Genomic DNA, 15,773 nt, shown 5'->3' with positions numbered 1-15,773 from the left:
GTAATCCATTAATCATTGCAATCACGTAGCTATCAAAGGAAATATCTAACCCTCTACCCATCCATCGGCTAACTCCGCCAATATTGAAAGCATTGACATTTGGAATGTTTGAACTCTGTCGATCCACTTGATTGATTGATTGATTATTCAGAATACATGCATATGCAAGAAAATGTATGTTCTGAAATTGATAACAAGCCCAAAGAAATAAACGACTTATACTAAGAAAATTATGCTGAAAAACTCCTGAAATTGTCTTGTTTGCGTTTCTGACGGGGCCTCTCGAGAAAATATATCACGTGCCTTGCTCCAGGTCAGTCATGTGACCTGATAGTCTTCTTTAAGAGTCCTTTTAGTTGAAATTTCAGCATGCCAAAAAAATAATATCGTGAAAATGTTGGTTATGTGGTCAACATGATGAAATAGAGTGCCCGTTTATGTTATAGTTGTTTCTGTAAGTCGCTAATCACATGATACAACTCCTTCGCTGTTTCGGGTCTGCCAAGCTAATAAATGTCAGTACTCAAGCTAGTTCCCTATGATTAGATGCCAACATACCCTTAGTAATAGAGGGACAGTAATGCCATTTTCTATACTGGCCAAATTTAACTGCTTCGTCTTGGGCTCTTCCCCTGACACGTCCCCGAGCGGCATTCCCTTGATGATGGGCGAATTAAGCATCACACGCAAGACTCCATCGGCTCGCATGAGCATCCGGGCAGACAGTTTTTTGTCCTCGGAATCTTTGGCTTCTTTGACATTCACCTTGAATGTGCCGACTCCGCGTTCTTTCCATTCCTTGTTGGTAAAATGGAAGAGTTTAGCCTTGGAGGAGAAGTATGTTTGTTCCTCTTCCTCGCCCGTCTCGACTAGAAGTATCACGTTAGCATAAGTTTACCTGACACGACGAGGTTAAGAGTATATACATACTTTGTTGCTCGTAAAACCGCTCGTCCTCTTTCTCCTTCTCAACCCCGGCAAGAACATTATCCTCACCGTCATCTTCGTCTTCCCTGTCCGACTCGTTTGCGGCTCCAAACGGCTTGCTTGCGGATGAACCAAAGCCTGAGCCACTTGTAGATGCAAAGCTGCTCAATTTTCCACTGCTTTCCCCAAAGCCACTTCCAAATCCACTTCCAAATCCAGAACCCAAACTGGCAAATCCAGATGTGCCCGTACTACCAAAGGGTGATGCACCGGCGGTCGCTGCAAATCCACTACCGCCAGGCTTCTCTACTGGTGTCGAGTCGGATGTTTTGAAAACCGAAGGCGTGCTTGCGGAGCTTCCCAGTGTACCGAATGGTGACTGTTCCGACTTCGCAAAATTAGCCAGCCCTGACGCTGCAAACGCCGATGATGATGTGACTTTGTCTTTAGCTCCCTCGCTCTCGGCTGACTTGGCGCCTAATGACGCGAATGGCGAGACAGTAGATGTATTCAGGAAAGAGGCTGGTAGAGGCGGCTGACGAATATTCAGTCAGTCGACTTTTCATTTCAATATACAACTATAAAGCAAACTCACCTTTGTTGGCGCAGCCGCTCCGTCAGCTGCATCCCGCCGTTCCTTGGAAGCGTCACGGTGCCTCTTCTTCTCACGCTCTCCTTCCGCTCGTGCCTTGTCATTCTCAAGTGCATTCTGCTTATCCTCGCTCGGTACACTTTCACTGTCCTTCTCTAACTGGTCCAAACTCCGCTTCTTCTTCGGGCTCAATATATGTGATGTATCGTCGTTAGCAGTCGGTTCTGGCGTGTTTTGCAGGTCGTTCGCCGCCAAATCCTCATCATTTTTGGCATCACGCGACCTCTTCCTGCGATGTCCATTGCCAGACTCTTTGTATTCAGTGCTTTCTTGTTCATCTTCATCGACTTGTAGATCATCGCGAGACCTTTTCCTCGTCATACGGCCGCGGCCGTCGCCATCTTCGGACGAGTTTTCAGCGTCATCGTCTTGTTGTGAGGGTGCGTGAGGGTCGGATGTTATTCGCGTTTCCTTGAGCTTTCTTCGCACTGGCCGCTCCCCGGAATCGTTATCAGAAGCCACTTTCGCATCCCCCTCCCTGACTGTATCTACCTCCCCACTGTGTGATGTTGAAATACCCTTCTCGATTTCGGTGGTCATGGCGACGAGCAAGAAATGTATGTTTTTGTAATCGACAAATATTCGCAATCTTTCCACTGCTCGCTAAATGTGCTAGTCGCTAGTGATACAGATATAAACGCAAATTCCAGAAAACCAAAACGAAGATGAGGGGACGTGAAATGGCAATAATCAAAGACGAGAGGTTTTAACTAGTTAGAACCAGAGAATTATCAGAGAATTATTGATAATATTGGCGCAATCTAGAACGCAAGGCGTGATACAAACGATCAGCGCCTTGCTCACTGTGATCCGGTGCCCCTCGGTCGCAAGGCCGACACCGGTTTGTCGGTCCCACGAGTCCTGGTCTGGTGATTTCTCGGACGCCGAACACTGAATGCTGAATCAATTAAATAGATGCAGCCTGCCGTCAAAACTATGTCTCGAAATCGGGTGATAAGAGGGAGAACAGTGATCACTCGTTGGCGATAACTTGGGGAGGAGAGTCTGTGTTGACGGTGGTGGGATTGATGGCGGGAGGAAAATCAAGAGCTGAAATCTTAATGCTAAATAATAATAAAGTGACCGACGGCGGCGTCACTGCGGGAACCAACACAGTTGGAAAACAATAGCTTAGTTACGAGTACCTACAATGCGTACCATTATAATTGGTTCAACTGTTGGTATAGGTTTTGAGGGTAACAAACGTGCGAGAAAATTAAATAATTTGATGCTCCGTAAACAATCATTGAAGCCAGGGACGTGTGAGCTGGCAATGCGTTGCTGTGATCAAACATTGGGCGATGAACTGGCACCCCGCGTTAACGCATTATGCTGTCAAGAGAGGTGAAGACATAATATCTATACGTGGCTGTATCTAGAGATTTTGGTTATCTATATAGTAAACCTATAACTAAGTGCTAATCGTATGTGTAATCGAAGCGTATGGACTGTCGGACAATAAAGGACAAGGACAATAATTGTCGGGAATTTCCATGAAGTGGGGAAACATGGGCACCAGCGGGAGCTACAATACACCAGTCTATTCTGCCACCGCCTTTCTATTTAGTCAGATTGTTGCTGCCTCAGGCTTCACATTAGCCTAGAACCTTACAGTCCCAAAACATGGCTAAGTCAATCTAGATATTCCAGATGTCATGCACGTGATAATTTCACTAGTATCTATATTGACCAGGCCATTCTATATGTAGCTTGTCAAATTAGCTCGCCTATCTACTAGGGTTCCTACAGCTATCTTACTGTCAACGATGATTGCCCTACAGATTGCTTGATATCAAGAATCATCAGTTATTGTATTTATAATTTTGGAACTTGCCGTCCAGAGCATTTGAAGGACTAACCTAATACTTGAAAACAAAACCTCACAGCTAAATAACCACAGAAGAAATTGTTTACGTAGTTTGCGAGCGGCACAGGGCACTTTTACTATGCAGAATCTGGGATGCCTGAAGGAGAACTACGTAATTTGCAATGACGTCAATCTCAAAATCTTCTCTATAATTAACATCTAACAAAATGATGATGATGATGATATAATATAATTGATTATTTAAGCCTCACTAAACGCCGAGTGCGGCGGAATTAGTGGTCCTAATGGCGTTGTTTCGGAGTTCACCAAATTTAAATGTGGACAGCTAAAAAATTATATTCCGAGACTCCACCTTTCTCTTACTTGGTCAGAATGACCCAGGCAAAGACATCGGGCTTAAATATGGAGACAGCAGGTATCCTATGTTATAAAACCACTTGAATCTGATAGACATCCTCCAATGCCTTTTTATACGCAATGACAAAACGATCGCGAGAATATATGAATTACCCAATTCACATCACGCAACTATACGGTTATTTATGTATGAGATCAATTGATACAAGCCTAAAATACTTTACGTTAATTAATTAACTGGAGGCTTACAAATTCATATATCGTAGCAACTAGTTAACTGGTCAGTTATTCGAATAAGCTTCTTAATAATCAAGTTCGTATTCGCTCGTATTCCCCGAAGCAGCGTTTGAGTCATATGTCCTAGGGCGCAAATTCTTGAAATAGGCTTGGCATGCTTACAGATCAGTGGTGAAATCAACATGAATGATCCAATGGCTGGCGTTGGTGCCTAATTATCTGTCCTGATGACTCTTATAACTGCAGGTCACCATACCCAGAATAAAAAGCAGTAATAGCCGTGATTGGCTCGGAGTTCATGTATACGCTATTCTGCTATTCCGACGCAAGCTTTATTAATTAGAATAACTAGCAAACTAATTCGCTACTGACACATGAATTCCATGGCTTTTATGGAGATTTAGGCAGAAAGGAGAGCCCTCATAGCAATGATTGGGTCGGACTTGATGAGTACCTTTGCGGTCATCAGATACTATTCCGACGCTAATCTTTTCAATGATGTTATGAGAAGACAATTAGAAAATAAGTGAATTACCGACTAGGATTCACTTCATTAGTACTAATCACTTCTTTTTAAAGATATTCCTAGTATATTCTAAAGACATGTTGTTCTCTATAGACCGAAACGTACGGCATGGGTGCTCCGATCGGAAATAAGATCTCCGAGCCTAGTTCAACGCTGTCAAAAATCCGACACAGTATGAGTCAATAAGCGGGATACACTAGACAGACAGTGGACAATCGACCGAAAATCTATTCCGGACCTAGTCCCACTTCATACGATATTGCTTACAATTATACATACAAACAAAGTTCGGAGTAACTACGCCTCTTCTCTTCTATACGGGAAGAGAGGTCGGACTTGCTCATCTGGACCGTGGGCCAGACTCCCAGACTCGTATTTATCAACATGTGTAGGGGAAGAAAGGTATATAAGACGAGGACGTCCTCTCAATTCATTCCTCCTTAGTTCCAGTCAGCAAGACATCAATCAACAACACATCACCCAAACGTCAATCCTCAAGCATACTCAGCCTCAAGGCTTCCTTGCCACAATTACGTCTCTACTATCTAAACTATCAGCCTTCATCCAGAAGCTGAAAATGTTCGGTCTCGACGCCCCTCGTATCACCCGCCGCGACTCAAAGACCACCTTGCGGTCCAACAGCACTTGCACGTCATCGGAAGCCTCTGTCATGTCAGAGAAGAAGCCTATACTGGCGGCTAAGGAGGACCTGAAGAAGAAGCGTGCACTTCAGGCTGCTGATATCAAGGAGCGGAAAGATTTTTACCTGGCTGCCAGCACTGTGTTTTCGTTGAAGGGGTAGACACCGTCAACATCATCAATGAATCGAATAATATCACCACAATACCAAAATCACATTGTCATATTGCGGCCATTTTGTGACCGCGAACAAAAGCTTTATTACGGCAGACCTCACTTTCTCATGTATCAATATTAATATTGATATCTCACACGACATCGATGATACCATTACAGATTTCTTCATTCGGGCGTCTGGAGTTTTGGTTAAATTTATTGTTATCCACACATATTGAAATAATGGGTGGAATAACTAGATCTTATGGTTTAAATGATTCAATTGTTTAGTTTTAGAACGAATAATATTATAATTACTATTAAAATCTTGTCATATACTCAAATGACTGTAGACGAAATCGACCTAACTAGAGAATAATTAATAAAATCAAAGCATGTAAAGAAGACATAGACTCCACAGTTAATTTATCAGATAAATAATTTCAAAGCCAAGTTCAGCGCGCCGCTGATCGCAGAGTTCTGGCCGGTGGTTGGGGACTATAGGTCTACTTACGGGCCTGCATAAGCCAAGAGCTGCTAATTAATAGTTTATTGAATTCAGTGAGAGGGAGAAATTAATGGACAAGCTTCAATATATATTTTCGATGATATAATGCTGTAAACTAAAAGCAAAAAGCCAAATAAAAAGTGATAATGGCTTCCTAATTCTATTCCGCCAAAGTGAGTGATCACTGTTGGATACATGGCAATTTATTCTCCTTCTTGAAACTACAGGCAACCTTATAGTCTGCTCGAGACAAAGTAAGGAATATTCTTCGCCTGATAAAGATCCTTGTGTTCGGATTTGATAATATCAGCGGCCTAAGGTAGTATACGTTAGTCTTGTTACAGAAGTTGAGAGAATTTCTACTCACTTTCTCGCCAATCATGTACACTGAATTCTGGATACGACAGTCAGGGATGACAGGGATGATAGAAGCGTCAGCAATCCGGAGATTGCGCACGCCGTGGACTCGAAGTTTTGAGTCAACGACACCTTGATGGATGCTCTTCGAGAGACGTGCCGTACCACAAGGGTCTATAGAGTAATCAGCTTTTTTATTAGTCTCTCTTTTTAGGGGGGGCTATCTTACGGAATCCAGTCTGGCTTCGATCCAAAACAGCGGCTTTCATCTCTTTATCGGACTGGAGAGGCATTTTCCAAGGATACTCCGCGACGACAATGTCCTTGAATCCGGCACCGTTGGTAAGAACATCATATGTCCAGCGTACACCTTCACTCATTGCCAAAATATCTAGGTCATTACCAAAGAAGTTGAGATTGATGTTTGGTTGCACCAGTGGGCTTGAGCTATTCAATTTAACTTCGCCTTCAGACAGGGGTCGCAGCAGATCGACAATAACAGTCATATAGCTGCCTTTCTCGGGCACTGGGTAGTGCCACTGGAACGCGGTACTAAACATGCCAACAAAGTCTAGCTCAAAGTGAGGTTGTCCCGCTGGTCCAAATGGATCCAGACCTCCATTTGCAGCCTTGGCCTCCCGATATTCTGGGTACTTCTCCAGGCGTTCATCAATACGGGGGAATCCGACAAGTTCTAACAATCCGGAGCTGATAGGGCCTGTTTTGTCACGCTTGTACTGGGCTAGTGCTGCTTCGTTGAGAGAACCGGAGCGAAGGATGTGATCATCTAAACCAAGTCCATCCTTGATCTGGAGCACAAAAGGTACGATTGGGTGATCTAGCAGATGTTGACCGACATGGGGGGATTCCACAATGGTGTCAATCCCGTTTTTAGCCAGTTCAGCCGCCGGGCCAACACCGCTCAACATAAGAAGCTTGGGAGTCTCAAATACGCCCTGTGACAAAATCACCTCACGACTAGCATAGACGCTGATCTCAGTGTTAAAGGCTTCGCTGACAACAGTAACACCAGAGCAGACTTTTGTTGCGGGATCAATAATCAAACGCTTTGATTGAACCCCATAAAGTATTGTCACGTTTGGCTTGTTCTTCAGATACAGGAAACTACCCTGGCGCTCGCCCTGGTAGATCGTATCCACACAGTGCGTAAGTCCTTTCATTTCACCGGAGTAGATGTCTTCTGTCAGAGGTTGACCCTTGGAAACCCATGCTTGAGTGAGTGCATCACGGAACGGCTGCATCTCCGGCACCAGGTCAGCATGAGCGATCTGCACAGGCCCTCCTGTACCAATCTTGCTCAATTCAGTTGGATAAAGCTTTTCGTCATCATGATAAGTGGCGCATTTGCGTAGGTAATCCACACAGTTGTCCCAATTCCAATCTCGACCACCGAACTCCTCCCAGTCATCAAAAGTGGGCTTGGAGCCTGGGATCCAGGTGAAGTAATTGGCACATGAGCTTCCACCAAGGGCTTTTCCACGGGTATTTGGCTTTTCGATTCGCTCATAGTCGTCGCGCTTGATCATCGTCGTTTTATAGGCCCAGTCATACTTGCTGCCACGAAGGCTAAATGCCTTTGATGGGGTGGTTATTTGATCAATTTGATCTGGGTTCGGAATTCCAGCTTCGACAATTAGAATGCGGATGTCAGGGTTTTCAGCCAGGCGGCCAGCAACTGCATTACCTGCAGTGCCACCACCCACGATGATGAAGTCGTACTCAGAACCGTTCGAAACAGCTGCCATGGTTGGAATTTGATTTTGTTCGTGATAATGTGGATATCGAGTAAAATTGAGGTTGCTTGTTTAAGCTGAAGGCTTGATATTCTTATCGAACAGGAAACAAATGAGATGAAATGCTGGCTTTATAAGGTTGCATCTTGGTACTGGCTGCATGATTTTGTCGAGATAATTCAGGCCTGTTGCCGGATTCCGAATGACATCACGCAGAGATGAAGTGCTGAAATTGGTAGTTTTACTGAATACAGAAAGGTGATTACTGTATACAGATGCACCATATGTCAAAATTGTCAAAAATAGACCGTTTTTAATCGCTCATGAGGGGTAATTAGGGCTTTGGACTCACATGCTCAGTAATAAGCTGAAAATCTGACTGTTTTTTCCCCTCATGAGGGGAATTTATTATAGCTCCATACACTGCGCTTACTCATAACGTTTACTACGTCAGAGGCTGTGGCCACTTAAAATGCGTCTAGGCCCGGCAAAGACTCGGTGAAGAGTCGGCACGCGCCTGGAGGACTCCCGGACCAACGATTTACCTTTAGGCTTTCCGCGCTACTCCCTATTTAGGTATTTAGTCCCTAATTTGGAAAGAGTAAATCGGCCTTTCTTCGGAGGACAATTTTGTTTCTCGGCGTATAGATATGAACCCATAAAGGCCAACTTCCCCCAGACAATTCCGTAGAGTATTCACAACGCATCCATTTGGAACACATTAGAAGAAAACAAGAAGCGGAAATAGCCATGTCGAAACGTCCTTTTACATTGGCAGAAGGTGCAGTGTTCCAGGTTTCATCATCACCAATCTTCTCTCTCTAACTCCTGCAAAAAGGCCAACCAGTTTCAGACCCATCTGTCAGTACCACACTGCCTGTTTATGGCAGCGGAGGCATCACAACACTAGGTGATACCCTTCTCATCGAGACTCTTGCGCACTTCAACCGCGAGCGTATTCCTGAAAGGTATGGAAGCAGTCGACAGTACACATTAAGAATGCTAATTTTCTGGCGTCTGACAGGGTGGTCCATGCTAAAGCTGCGGGTGCTTGGGGCGAGTTTGAGGTCACCAACGATATTTCTTCGCTCACATCAGCTAAGTTCCTAAACGGTGTTGGCAAGAAAACCCCAGTACTCTTCCGCCTAAGTACCACTGGTGGGGAGAAGGGCAGTGCAGACACAGTCCGAGATGTGCGAGGCTTTTCTGTCAAGTTTTACACTGAGGAAGGCAATCACGATATTGTAGGAAACCACATTGTAAGGTTTCCCTAGGTCCTTTGTTACGCCTATTCTTCTAATTTTACGAAGCCAGTTTTCTTCGTGCGTGATCCGGTCAGATTTCCATCCTTGAACAGAAGCCATAAAAAGCATCCTGCTACAAACCGGCCAGATTGGACTATGGTGAGTGTCATTTAGTACATTTTGTTGGATACGGCTAAGTTTCAGTTCTGGGACTTCCATGTAAACCAACCGGAGAGTGTTCACGCTTTAATGCATCTATTTGGCTCCCGAGGCATTCCTGATTCGATTCGTCGAGTGACAGGTTTTGGCGTTCATACTTTTAAGCTGGTTGCAGCCGATGGCAGATTCCGGTACTGCAAATTTCACTTTCGTCCAACTCAGAGCATTACCCACTTCTCCGGACAAGAGGCCACTCGCCTGGCCGGTGCTAATGCCGATTTTCATAACCAAGATCTGTGGGACGCCATTTCGCGTGGCCAATTTCCAGTCTGGAAATTGTACGTGCAGGTGATGGAGCCTGAGCAGGCCGAAACCTACGGCCGTGCTCTTTTTGATATCACCAAAGTGTGGCCCCACAAGGACTTTCCCTTGATTGAGGTTGGTAAAATGAGTTTAAACAAAAATGTGAGATTCCATTTCCGTGAAAATGCAGGGAGAAAGTGTTGACAAAACATCTAGCCTGCGAACTATTTTGCCGAGATCGAACAAGCAGCATTCTCACCCTCCAACATGGTTCCTGGTATTGCAATGACACCTGATCCTAGTAAGTACATGTTAGAATTACCTTTTCAGCCTGGCAAGATGTTTAACTTCTTTTTTGCTATACAGTGCTGCAAGCCCGCATGTTTGCTTACCCTGACGCTCAACGATACCGCTTGGGGGTGAACTACACGCAACTTCCTTCAAATCGCGCAATCTGCCCTGTTTACGCACCCTTTGAGCGCGATGGAATGGCAACAATGACACGAAATTATGGCGGTGATCCGAATTACGTGCGCAGTACTTTAAGCCCCGGTTCGCCCAGTCAGATTATTTCAGACGTACGACACACTGAACGCATCGAACGCAACGCTAGCCTCGGCCAGAATGAGATTTTGGTTGATGATGAGGACTATATTCAGCCACGAGAATTGTGGAATAAGGTTTTTGATGAGGCTGAAAAACGGCAGTGGGTTGCAAATGTCTCGCAAACCTTGGAGGATGTGCCTGTTCAGTTAAGGGAAGCTGTTACGGCGATGTTTAGCAAGGTTGACCCTCGAATTGGTCAACTAATGGTCTCTAAAGCCAGCACTAACGCGCACCTTTAATCTGCTTGAATGTTATTCCCAGGTATACTGTAGAATAAATTTAGATATCTAGACTAGTTACTTCGAAGAAATTACGAATCCATGACTTAATTGACTACAACCCTCTCGACTTAATCTTTTTGCAATCAAGAATTCAACAATTATTAATATACGCCCTCATCAATTGTTATCTATGTTTAAAAAAAAATTTCAGCCCTAATGAAAAAAATTACTTTCTCTGTTTTAACAAGCTACAAAAAACAAGAAAATCAAAATTGAATATGTTTTTATAATTTATTAATCATCTTCGCTGTTTGAAGGCGCCCTTTCAAAGTGAAAAATATAAAGATAAAAACTCGATCTATATGTAGATATATATTAATACTGAATTTACACATATTGATGTAGTACTCAATATTGAATTTAAAAACATTTTCATCATCAAATAATGATATGCTAAGTTAGTTTTTAATAATCAGTAGAGCGTCTTATAGGAGATATTAAACATAGCCACCATCCTAAGAGTCCGCAGTCCGCTATCTTCCAACCCTTGTTACACAGCATGCATTTCAAGGCGTCATCCCCGCACCTCATAGGTGTCTCGACCAGGAACGGCTTGAGCGGCTCTTATCAATTAACATGCGTGCCCAATCCATCACAACCTGGTGTTAGCCAATTATTACTCTTGAAAACGTATTTTCAGACGGGAAAAGACAACTTCAAACTCTTCTCTAATTTTAAAATATCCTACTTTCAGTCATCATGGCCCGCATCAATGTTATTCCTGCACTTCTAGAGTCACAAAAATCTAGTAACACCCAAGAATGGTGCTTCTCTCCTGACCTGGAGTCCGAAATACCTACCCTGGCAGCCTAGTGTGATGTTAAACAGCAGCAGAGAGTGCCACTTTCTTCTTCTATCGAGAATATCGAAGAAGACTGGAGCGAGTCAATCGATGAAAAATGTACTAATCTTCTTACTTCATTGTCTCTAGATGGCGACGACGCCGATATCAAAAAGGACTTTCTCGACCGGCTCGCAGAGCTACTTTGCTACCGAAAAGACCCTTATTTGATCACGAGCACAGGCTTGATCTACAATGAGGAAGAAGTTACTATTGTAGGTGCTAGAAACTCGCCTTCAGACAAGAAAACGTGGCTGGATAAGGATATTAAAATGCTTGAATACTTAGGTGAATTACTCGAGAGAATCTCCTCCAATGGTCTGTGCCTCTTTCTTAATTTCAAGCCCGTCACATCTCTCGAAGGATATTAACCTGTCACCACATCAAGACATTTTTGAGTCTCACCCACTTCCCGCGCTACAAAGCGCCCTAATCGAATATTACAGCCAAAGAATTAAATATCACGCGCAAGAACTTGCTTGTGTCGAGAAGGGGAAAACAGACATGGAATTCTTCAAATTTGACAAGTGCGGGGATGTCATTTCTGGCCGGCGGAGTGTTCACCAGTTTGTGAATCTTGTCGATAAATTGTCTTACTCAACAGACTTTTACTCGGGACTAAAAGCTAAGCTTACAAGCAAGGAGCTTTTCCGTATCGTAGAACAACTGGCACATATCCTAAGGCCAATACAAGGTGCAGAAGCTTTTTGTCATGTCGCACAGCAATGCCTTGGTTTTGGCAATATCAAGGTCATTTTGTTAAACAGTCTTGCATCAAGGAAAGTCAAGGCATGGCCGTTACCTAAGGAAGACTTTCCTGTCACACGAAGAATGGAAGTGAGAATCAGCAACAAAAATCAAAAGCGCAAGAATGTCCATGCGGAGATGAGATTAATGACCTATCTTCTTGGCTTCGAAGTCGCCAATTCAAATATCTCCCCGTATTTTCCGTATTTGGGAGTCAGCAAGAGAACTTGCCCTTCTTTGCGGGCACATGCTTCAAGAGATGGGCCAATTCGAAACTCGAGGTAACCACGGTAAGTGTTATTCTCAATAGACAATTCCAAATAAAGTATAGGTCAATCTTGAATCAATCGAAATACTAGGCAGAGCTGTTCAGCGTCTAAAGATATTCTAGTAGATGAAGGGACAAACCATGACGTGTCTCACAGGGGCGCAGAGAAGGAACCAGTGATTGTGGCACCGGTTCCGCCTCGCTAGATGAGACAGACAACTATTTTTAATGATGTCGTTGAAGATCCTAGATTTCTAGTGATGGAGACAGAGTGGCTTTCCATGTCTCACAGGAGTGATAGAGGAGTCGAGTATGTTATCAGGTTTCTTGGTGATACAGGCTTTGCTAGTGAAGACTTTCCCTAACAACGAAGAAAACCTCATCAACTCGGATATTACATTGGAGCGCGAAGCCACACAAGTCAAGAAAGACAATACCACTATTCCACCACACTGCACTTTCTGTAACGATACCTGTGAGCTCAGTCATATTTGTAAAAAGTGTGGGAATGCCGCTCATTGCAACCTTGACTGTAACCGTTCCGACTGGTATCGACACAAGTTTTCCTGCCGTCTAGGGAGACCAATAGATGCGACGGATTGCTTGGTGCTCTCTTGTAAGACGAACGAGGTTGACGATGTGATCAAGGAATATGGGTTCATGCACTTTGTCCCGGGGAATGACCGATGGAAACTATTCAACCAGTACAGTGGGCTCATTATCAATTGGGACACCGAAGAGGAAGAATTACGCAGTGCGGTGAAGAAAAATAAACTTAAAGAGATGCTCACGACTCGATGCCTTCAAACGCGAGATCCGGCCATGCTAAGGGACATGCAATGGTTAAAGAACGAGGAAGGGTTCGGGGCTAGTAGCGAAGGACCAGGGCTTATCACTCTCTTTGATGCGGCTCGAGAAGAACTGTTACTCGACCCGGACGACAGAAACGTACCGATAACCGAACTTCCGCCCCCAGAAAAGAAACAGGTGTTGCTCTTCTAAGTTCAGATTCGCAACGGAATTAAGCCAAACGTGGATGAAGACAACTGGATCGCATTGGACTTTTGCATAGCCGCGGATCACAATTCAGAACAGCAACTTGCTTCTGCATATGGATCGCTGGTCGAGCGATGTTCATTCGACGAGTTCTGGAAAGCCATGGCGGATTCTAGCATCACTGGGCTGTTCAGCAAATATGGGCCTGCGGATGCAATCTTACACATGCGCAATTTCAAGGACGTCATGTCCATTGTCAACGTACAGCATCAAAGCCTCTGGGAACTTAAGCGATTCACACGCATGAAAGTTGGATTGCTCCCTTTCGAGCTCTCCAGGTCGACTACCGGTTCTGGAATTGCCCGGATGCTCGCCAAAAAATGCAGCTTCGAGAACTGCACCAGAAGTACTTTTAACAGGGAGAGGATGAGATGAAGCTCCACGAAGCATGCATTTCTGGAGAGCTAGCGAGTTTACTCGAATCTGTTCTGGGAAGCCCTGCCAGGGTCCCCCGAGACCTGCTAAAGAACCCTTATCCATTAGAAAATTACCCATTAATGGGCATGGTGACGGCTTCCGTGATAATGTATCGTGAGTCTGATTTAGACCGAGTTAGTACATCTGAGAGGAATGCCAACGGGAAGAAAGCAGTGATACTTAGTCTTCCAGACGCTGAGGATGAGGCGATGAAGGAATGGATCCAGGATCGTGCTGCATTTCTAGGTACAGGAGTAAGGCAGCGATATCATTCTGCATCAGACGGCACAGTTATCATGGAGGACAGGGTTGGCGCTTGTCTATAATCAACCTAGCATCTATAACTTTGATGGAAATGAACACTCTCCCATCACTACTTTCCCATGACTAGTCATCGGAAAGAGTGTGGATAAACGGGGTAGATTTGGAGATAAAAGTGCATGTAGGTGCCTTCCATAAATTTGATTTGATTGACTAGGGCGGTTGAACGGTAGACATGTAACATATAAAGAGCCTTGCTTCACACGTGACCGAATGCCTGGGGCAGACATATATGCCGAATTGCTGCACTACTCGATCCAGTGGACATATATTGATTGATATAGTGCATATGTAATATCAAATTCAATGTTATCAATAACATCTAGATCAACGTGATTGTACACAAAGGTATATAAAATCAATTTCCTGTGAACAAGCAGTCCACAAACAACCTCTCAAGGAAAAGAGAGGAAAAGCTGAAAGTCATATCAGACACAAGGCACAGACAGTGCAAGCAATGAGCGAGCTCCCCTCTAACTAATAAAGCAGAGACAGCCAATTGCAATATAAAAGACAAACAATGGGTATACCGCAATACCCACACGGTTGCGCACAACTCCTGAGCCGCCGAGAATACTGGTTCCGGCGGCAAGCGACCAGGCGATCAAGACCAGATAGACTGGAATGCGCACGATCGTCGGCAGACCGAAGGCGCTGAGAATTGATGCGATGACGAGTGGGAACAGGGTATAACCAATGATGCAGACTGATTGGAAGAACGAGCTGTAAGAAAATATGTTAGCTTCACGCCTTATCCTTTCTGTTGGTTGAGCAAGTCCAAACATACATATTTCCACCTAGAAGCTTAATCTGTAATGTCACGATAGCCTCGCCGATCCAAACCAAAGAAAAGACACCCGAGAATACCAGCGATGACTGATCTTCATGCGCGCGCATCGAGAGGAACATGCTCAGCAACAAGCAAAAAATCAAAGGACCCCTACAATCGGTCATATCAGTTATCAAAATCTTCACAAATTCTTAAATTAGAAGGCTGAAAACCCACCATAGATCCCAATCCCGAAGACCCTCACTCATGCCACCCTGCAACACGACATCAGCGTCGGGCCAGCGACCCACGATACCGCGCAAGCCATTTCCAAAGCCCGTAGCTTCCCCTCTCTCAGCAGCGCCAATCCCGCCACCACGCTGCAGAAAGCCGCCTAGCAAGTATTTAGGCCATAAAACCTGCCTCATCTTTTCCCACACCGCCAACAGGTCGCGCGAAAGCGTGTCCCAAACGCTCTCGTCAATGGTGTTTTGGGGCGCACGTCGGTCTTCACCGGGGATTGACGAGGTGAGGTAGTTTGAGGATAGTCGGCCTGTTACGCTAGCACCGCCACTTCCTCCTCCGCGCGACGAGGAGCCGGCGTCGGTTTGGATGTTGCCCCGGAGAGGTGCTGTGTCGGAGGTGTTCAATGGGTCGTCGGCCTCGATGGCAGCTAGAGGCGCAGGTATTAGCAGGGCAAATTAGACGGTTAAATAGTATATGAGCTTACCATCGTCATCAATAAGATCGTCATCAAGGAGATCATCGTCATCGTCATGGAGAATATGATGTTGTGCCGTGGACGCCATGTTGTCGTTCT

General features: G+C 44.7%; 7 protein-coding genes across 7 annotated transcripts; 4 read left to right on the top strand and 3 right to left on the bottom strand.

The window, feature by feature from the left end:
• Nucleotides 1-440: 440 nt before the first annotated feature.
• Nucleotides 441-2,119, bottom strand: BGW36DRAFT_400592 (uncharacterized protein; the record flags this gene model as incomplete). The annotated part of the gene is made up of 4 exons (XM_046218646.1): nt 441-506; nt 559-869; nt 931-1,462; nt 1,523-2,119. 4 exons carry the CDS (start codon nt 2,117-2,119, stop codon nt 441-443), a joined length of 1,506 nt encoding a protein of 501 aa, XP_046067358.1.
• A 2,792-nt stretch (nt 2,120-4,911) lies between these two features.
• On the top strand, nt 4,912-5,623 carry BGW36DRAFT_465054 (uncharacterized protein; the record flags this gene model as incomplete). The annotated part of the gene is made up of 2 exons (XM_046222275.1): nt 4,912-4,929; nt 4,982-5,623. 2 exons carry the CDS (start codon nt 4,912-4,914, stop codon nt 5,327-5,329), a joined length of 366 nt encoding a protein of 121 aa, XP_046067357.1. The 3' UTR covers nt 5,330-5,623.
• A 274-nt stretch (nt 5,624-5,897) lies between these two features.
• Nucleotides 5,898-8,299, bottom strand: BGW36DRAFT_388007 (uncharacterized protein). The gene is made up of 3 exons (XM_046217185.1): nt 6,417-8,299; nt 6,198-6,361; nt 5,898-6,144 (listed from the first exon to the last, which is right to left on the bottom strand). Exons 1-3 carry the CDS (start codon nt 7,951-7,953, stop codon nt 6,064-6,066), a joined length of 1,782 nt encoding a protein of 593 aa, XP_046067356.1. The 5' UTR covers nt 7,954-8,299; the 3' UTR covers nt 5,898-6,063.
• A 154-nt stretch (nt 8,300-8,453) lies between these two features.
• On the top strand, nt 8,454-10,589 carry BGW36DRAFT_388006 (catalase-like domain-containing protein). The gene is made up of 7 exons (XM_046217184.1): nt 8,454-8,722; nt 8,780-8,909; nt 8,966-9,200; nt 9,252-9,344; nt 9,390-9,809; nt 9,864-9,948; nt 10,014-10,589. The coding sequence occupies exons 1-7, from the start codon at nt 8,692-8,694 to the stop codon at nt 10,490-10,492; spliced, it is 1,473 nt and encodes a 490-aa protein (XP_046067355.1). The 5' UTR covers nt 8,454-8,691; the 3' UTR covers nt 10,493-10,589.
• Nucleotides 10,590-11,690: 1,101 nt separating this feature from the next.
• Nucleotides 11,691-12,407, top strand: BGW36DRAFT_363599 (uncharacterized protein; the record flags this gene model as incomplete). Its single annotated transcript, XM_046214479.1, has 1 exon — nt 11,691-12,407. The coding sequence occupies one exon, from the start codon at nt 11,691-11,693 to the stop codon at nt 12,405-12,407; it is 717 nt and encodes a 238-aa protein (XP_046067354.1).
• A 295-nt stretch (nt 12,408-12,702) lies between these two features.
• On the top strand, nt 12,703-14,189 carry BGW36DRAFT_363598 (uncharacterized protein; the record flags this gene model as incomplete). The annotated part of the gene is made up of 3 exons (XM_046214478.1): nt 12,703-13,377; nt 13,399-13,647; nt 13,806-14,189. 3 exons carry the CDS (start codon nt 12,703-12,705, stop codon nt 14,187-14,189), a joined length of 1,308 nt encoding a protein of 435 aa, XP_046067353.1.
• Nucleotides 14,190-14,657: 468 nt separating this feature from the next.
• BGW36DRAFT_431814 (uncharacterized protein) lies at nt 14,658-15,762 on the bottom strand (the record flags this gene model as incomplete). The annotated part of the gene is made up of 4 exons (XM_046221034.1): nt 14,658-14,907; nt 14,972-15,124; nt 15,191-15,626; nt 15,684-15,762. 4 exons carry the CDS (start codon nt 15,760-15,762, stop codon nt 14,658-14,660), a joined length of 918 nt encoding a protein of 305 aa, XP_046067352.1.
• Between the last annotated feature and the right edge of the window lie 11 nt (nt 15,763-15,773).

The sequence above is a fragment of the Talaromyces proteolyticus genome (genome assembly GCF_021365285.1).
Source record: "Talaromyces proteolyticus strain PMI_201 chromosome Unknown BGW36scaffold_12, whole genome shotgun sequence".
In the NCBI taxonomy this organism is placed as follows: domain Eukaryota; kingdom Fungi; phylum Ascomycota; class Eurotiomycetes; order Eurotiales; family Trichocomaceae; genus Talaromyces; species Talaromyces proteolyticus.
The sequence above is the reverse complement of the archived record's forward strand: the minus strand, read 5'-3'. Positions and strand labels throughout refer to the sequence as shown.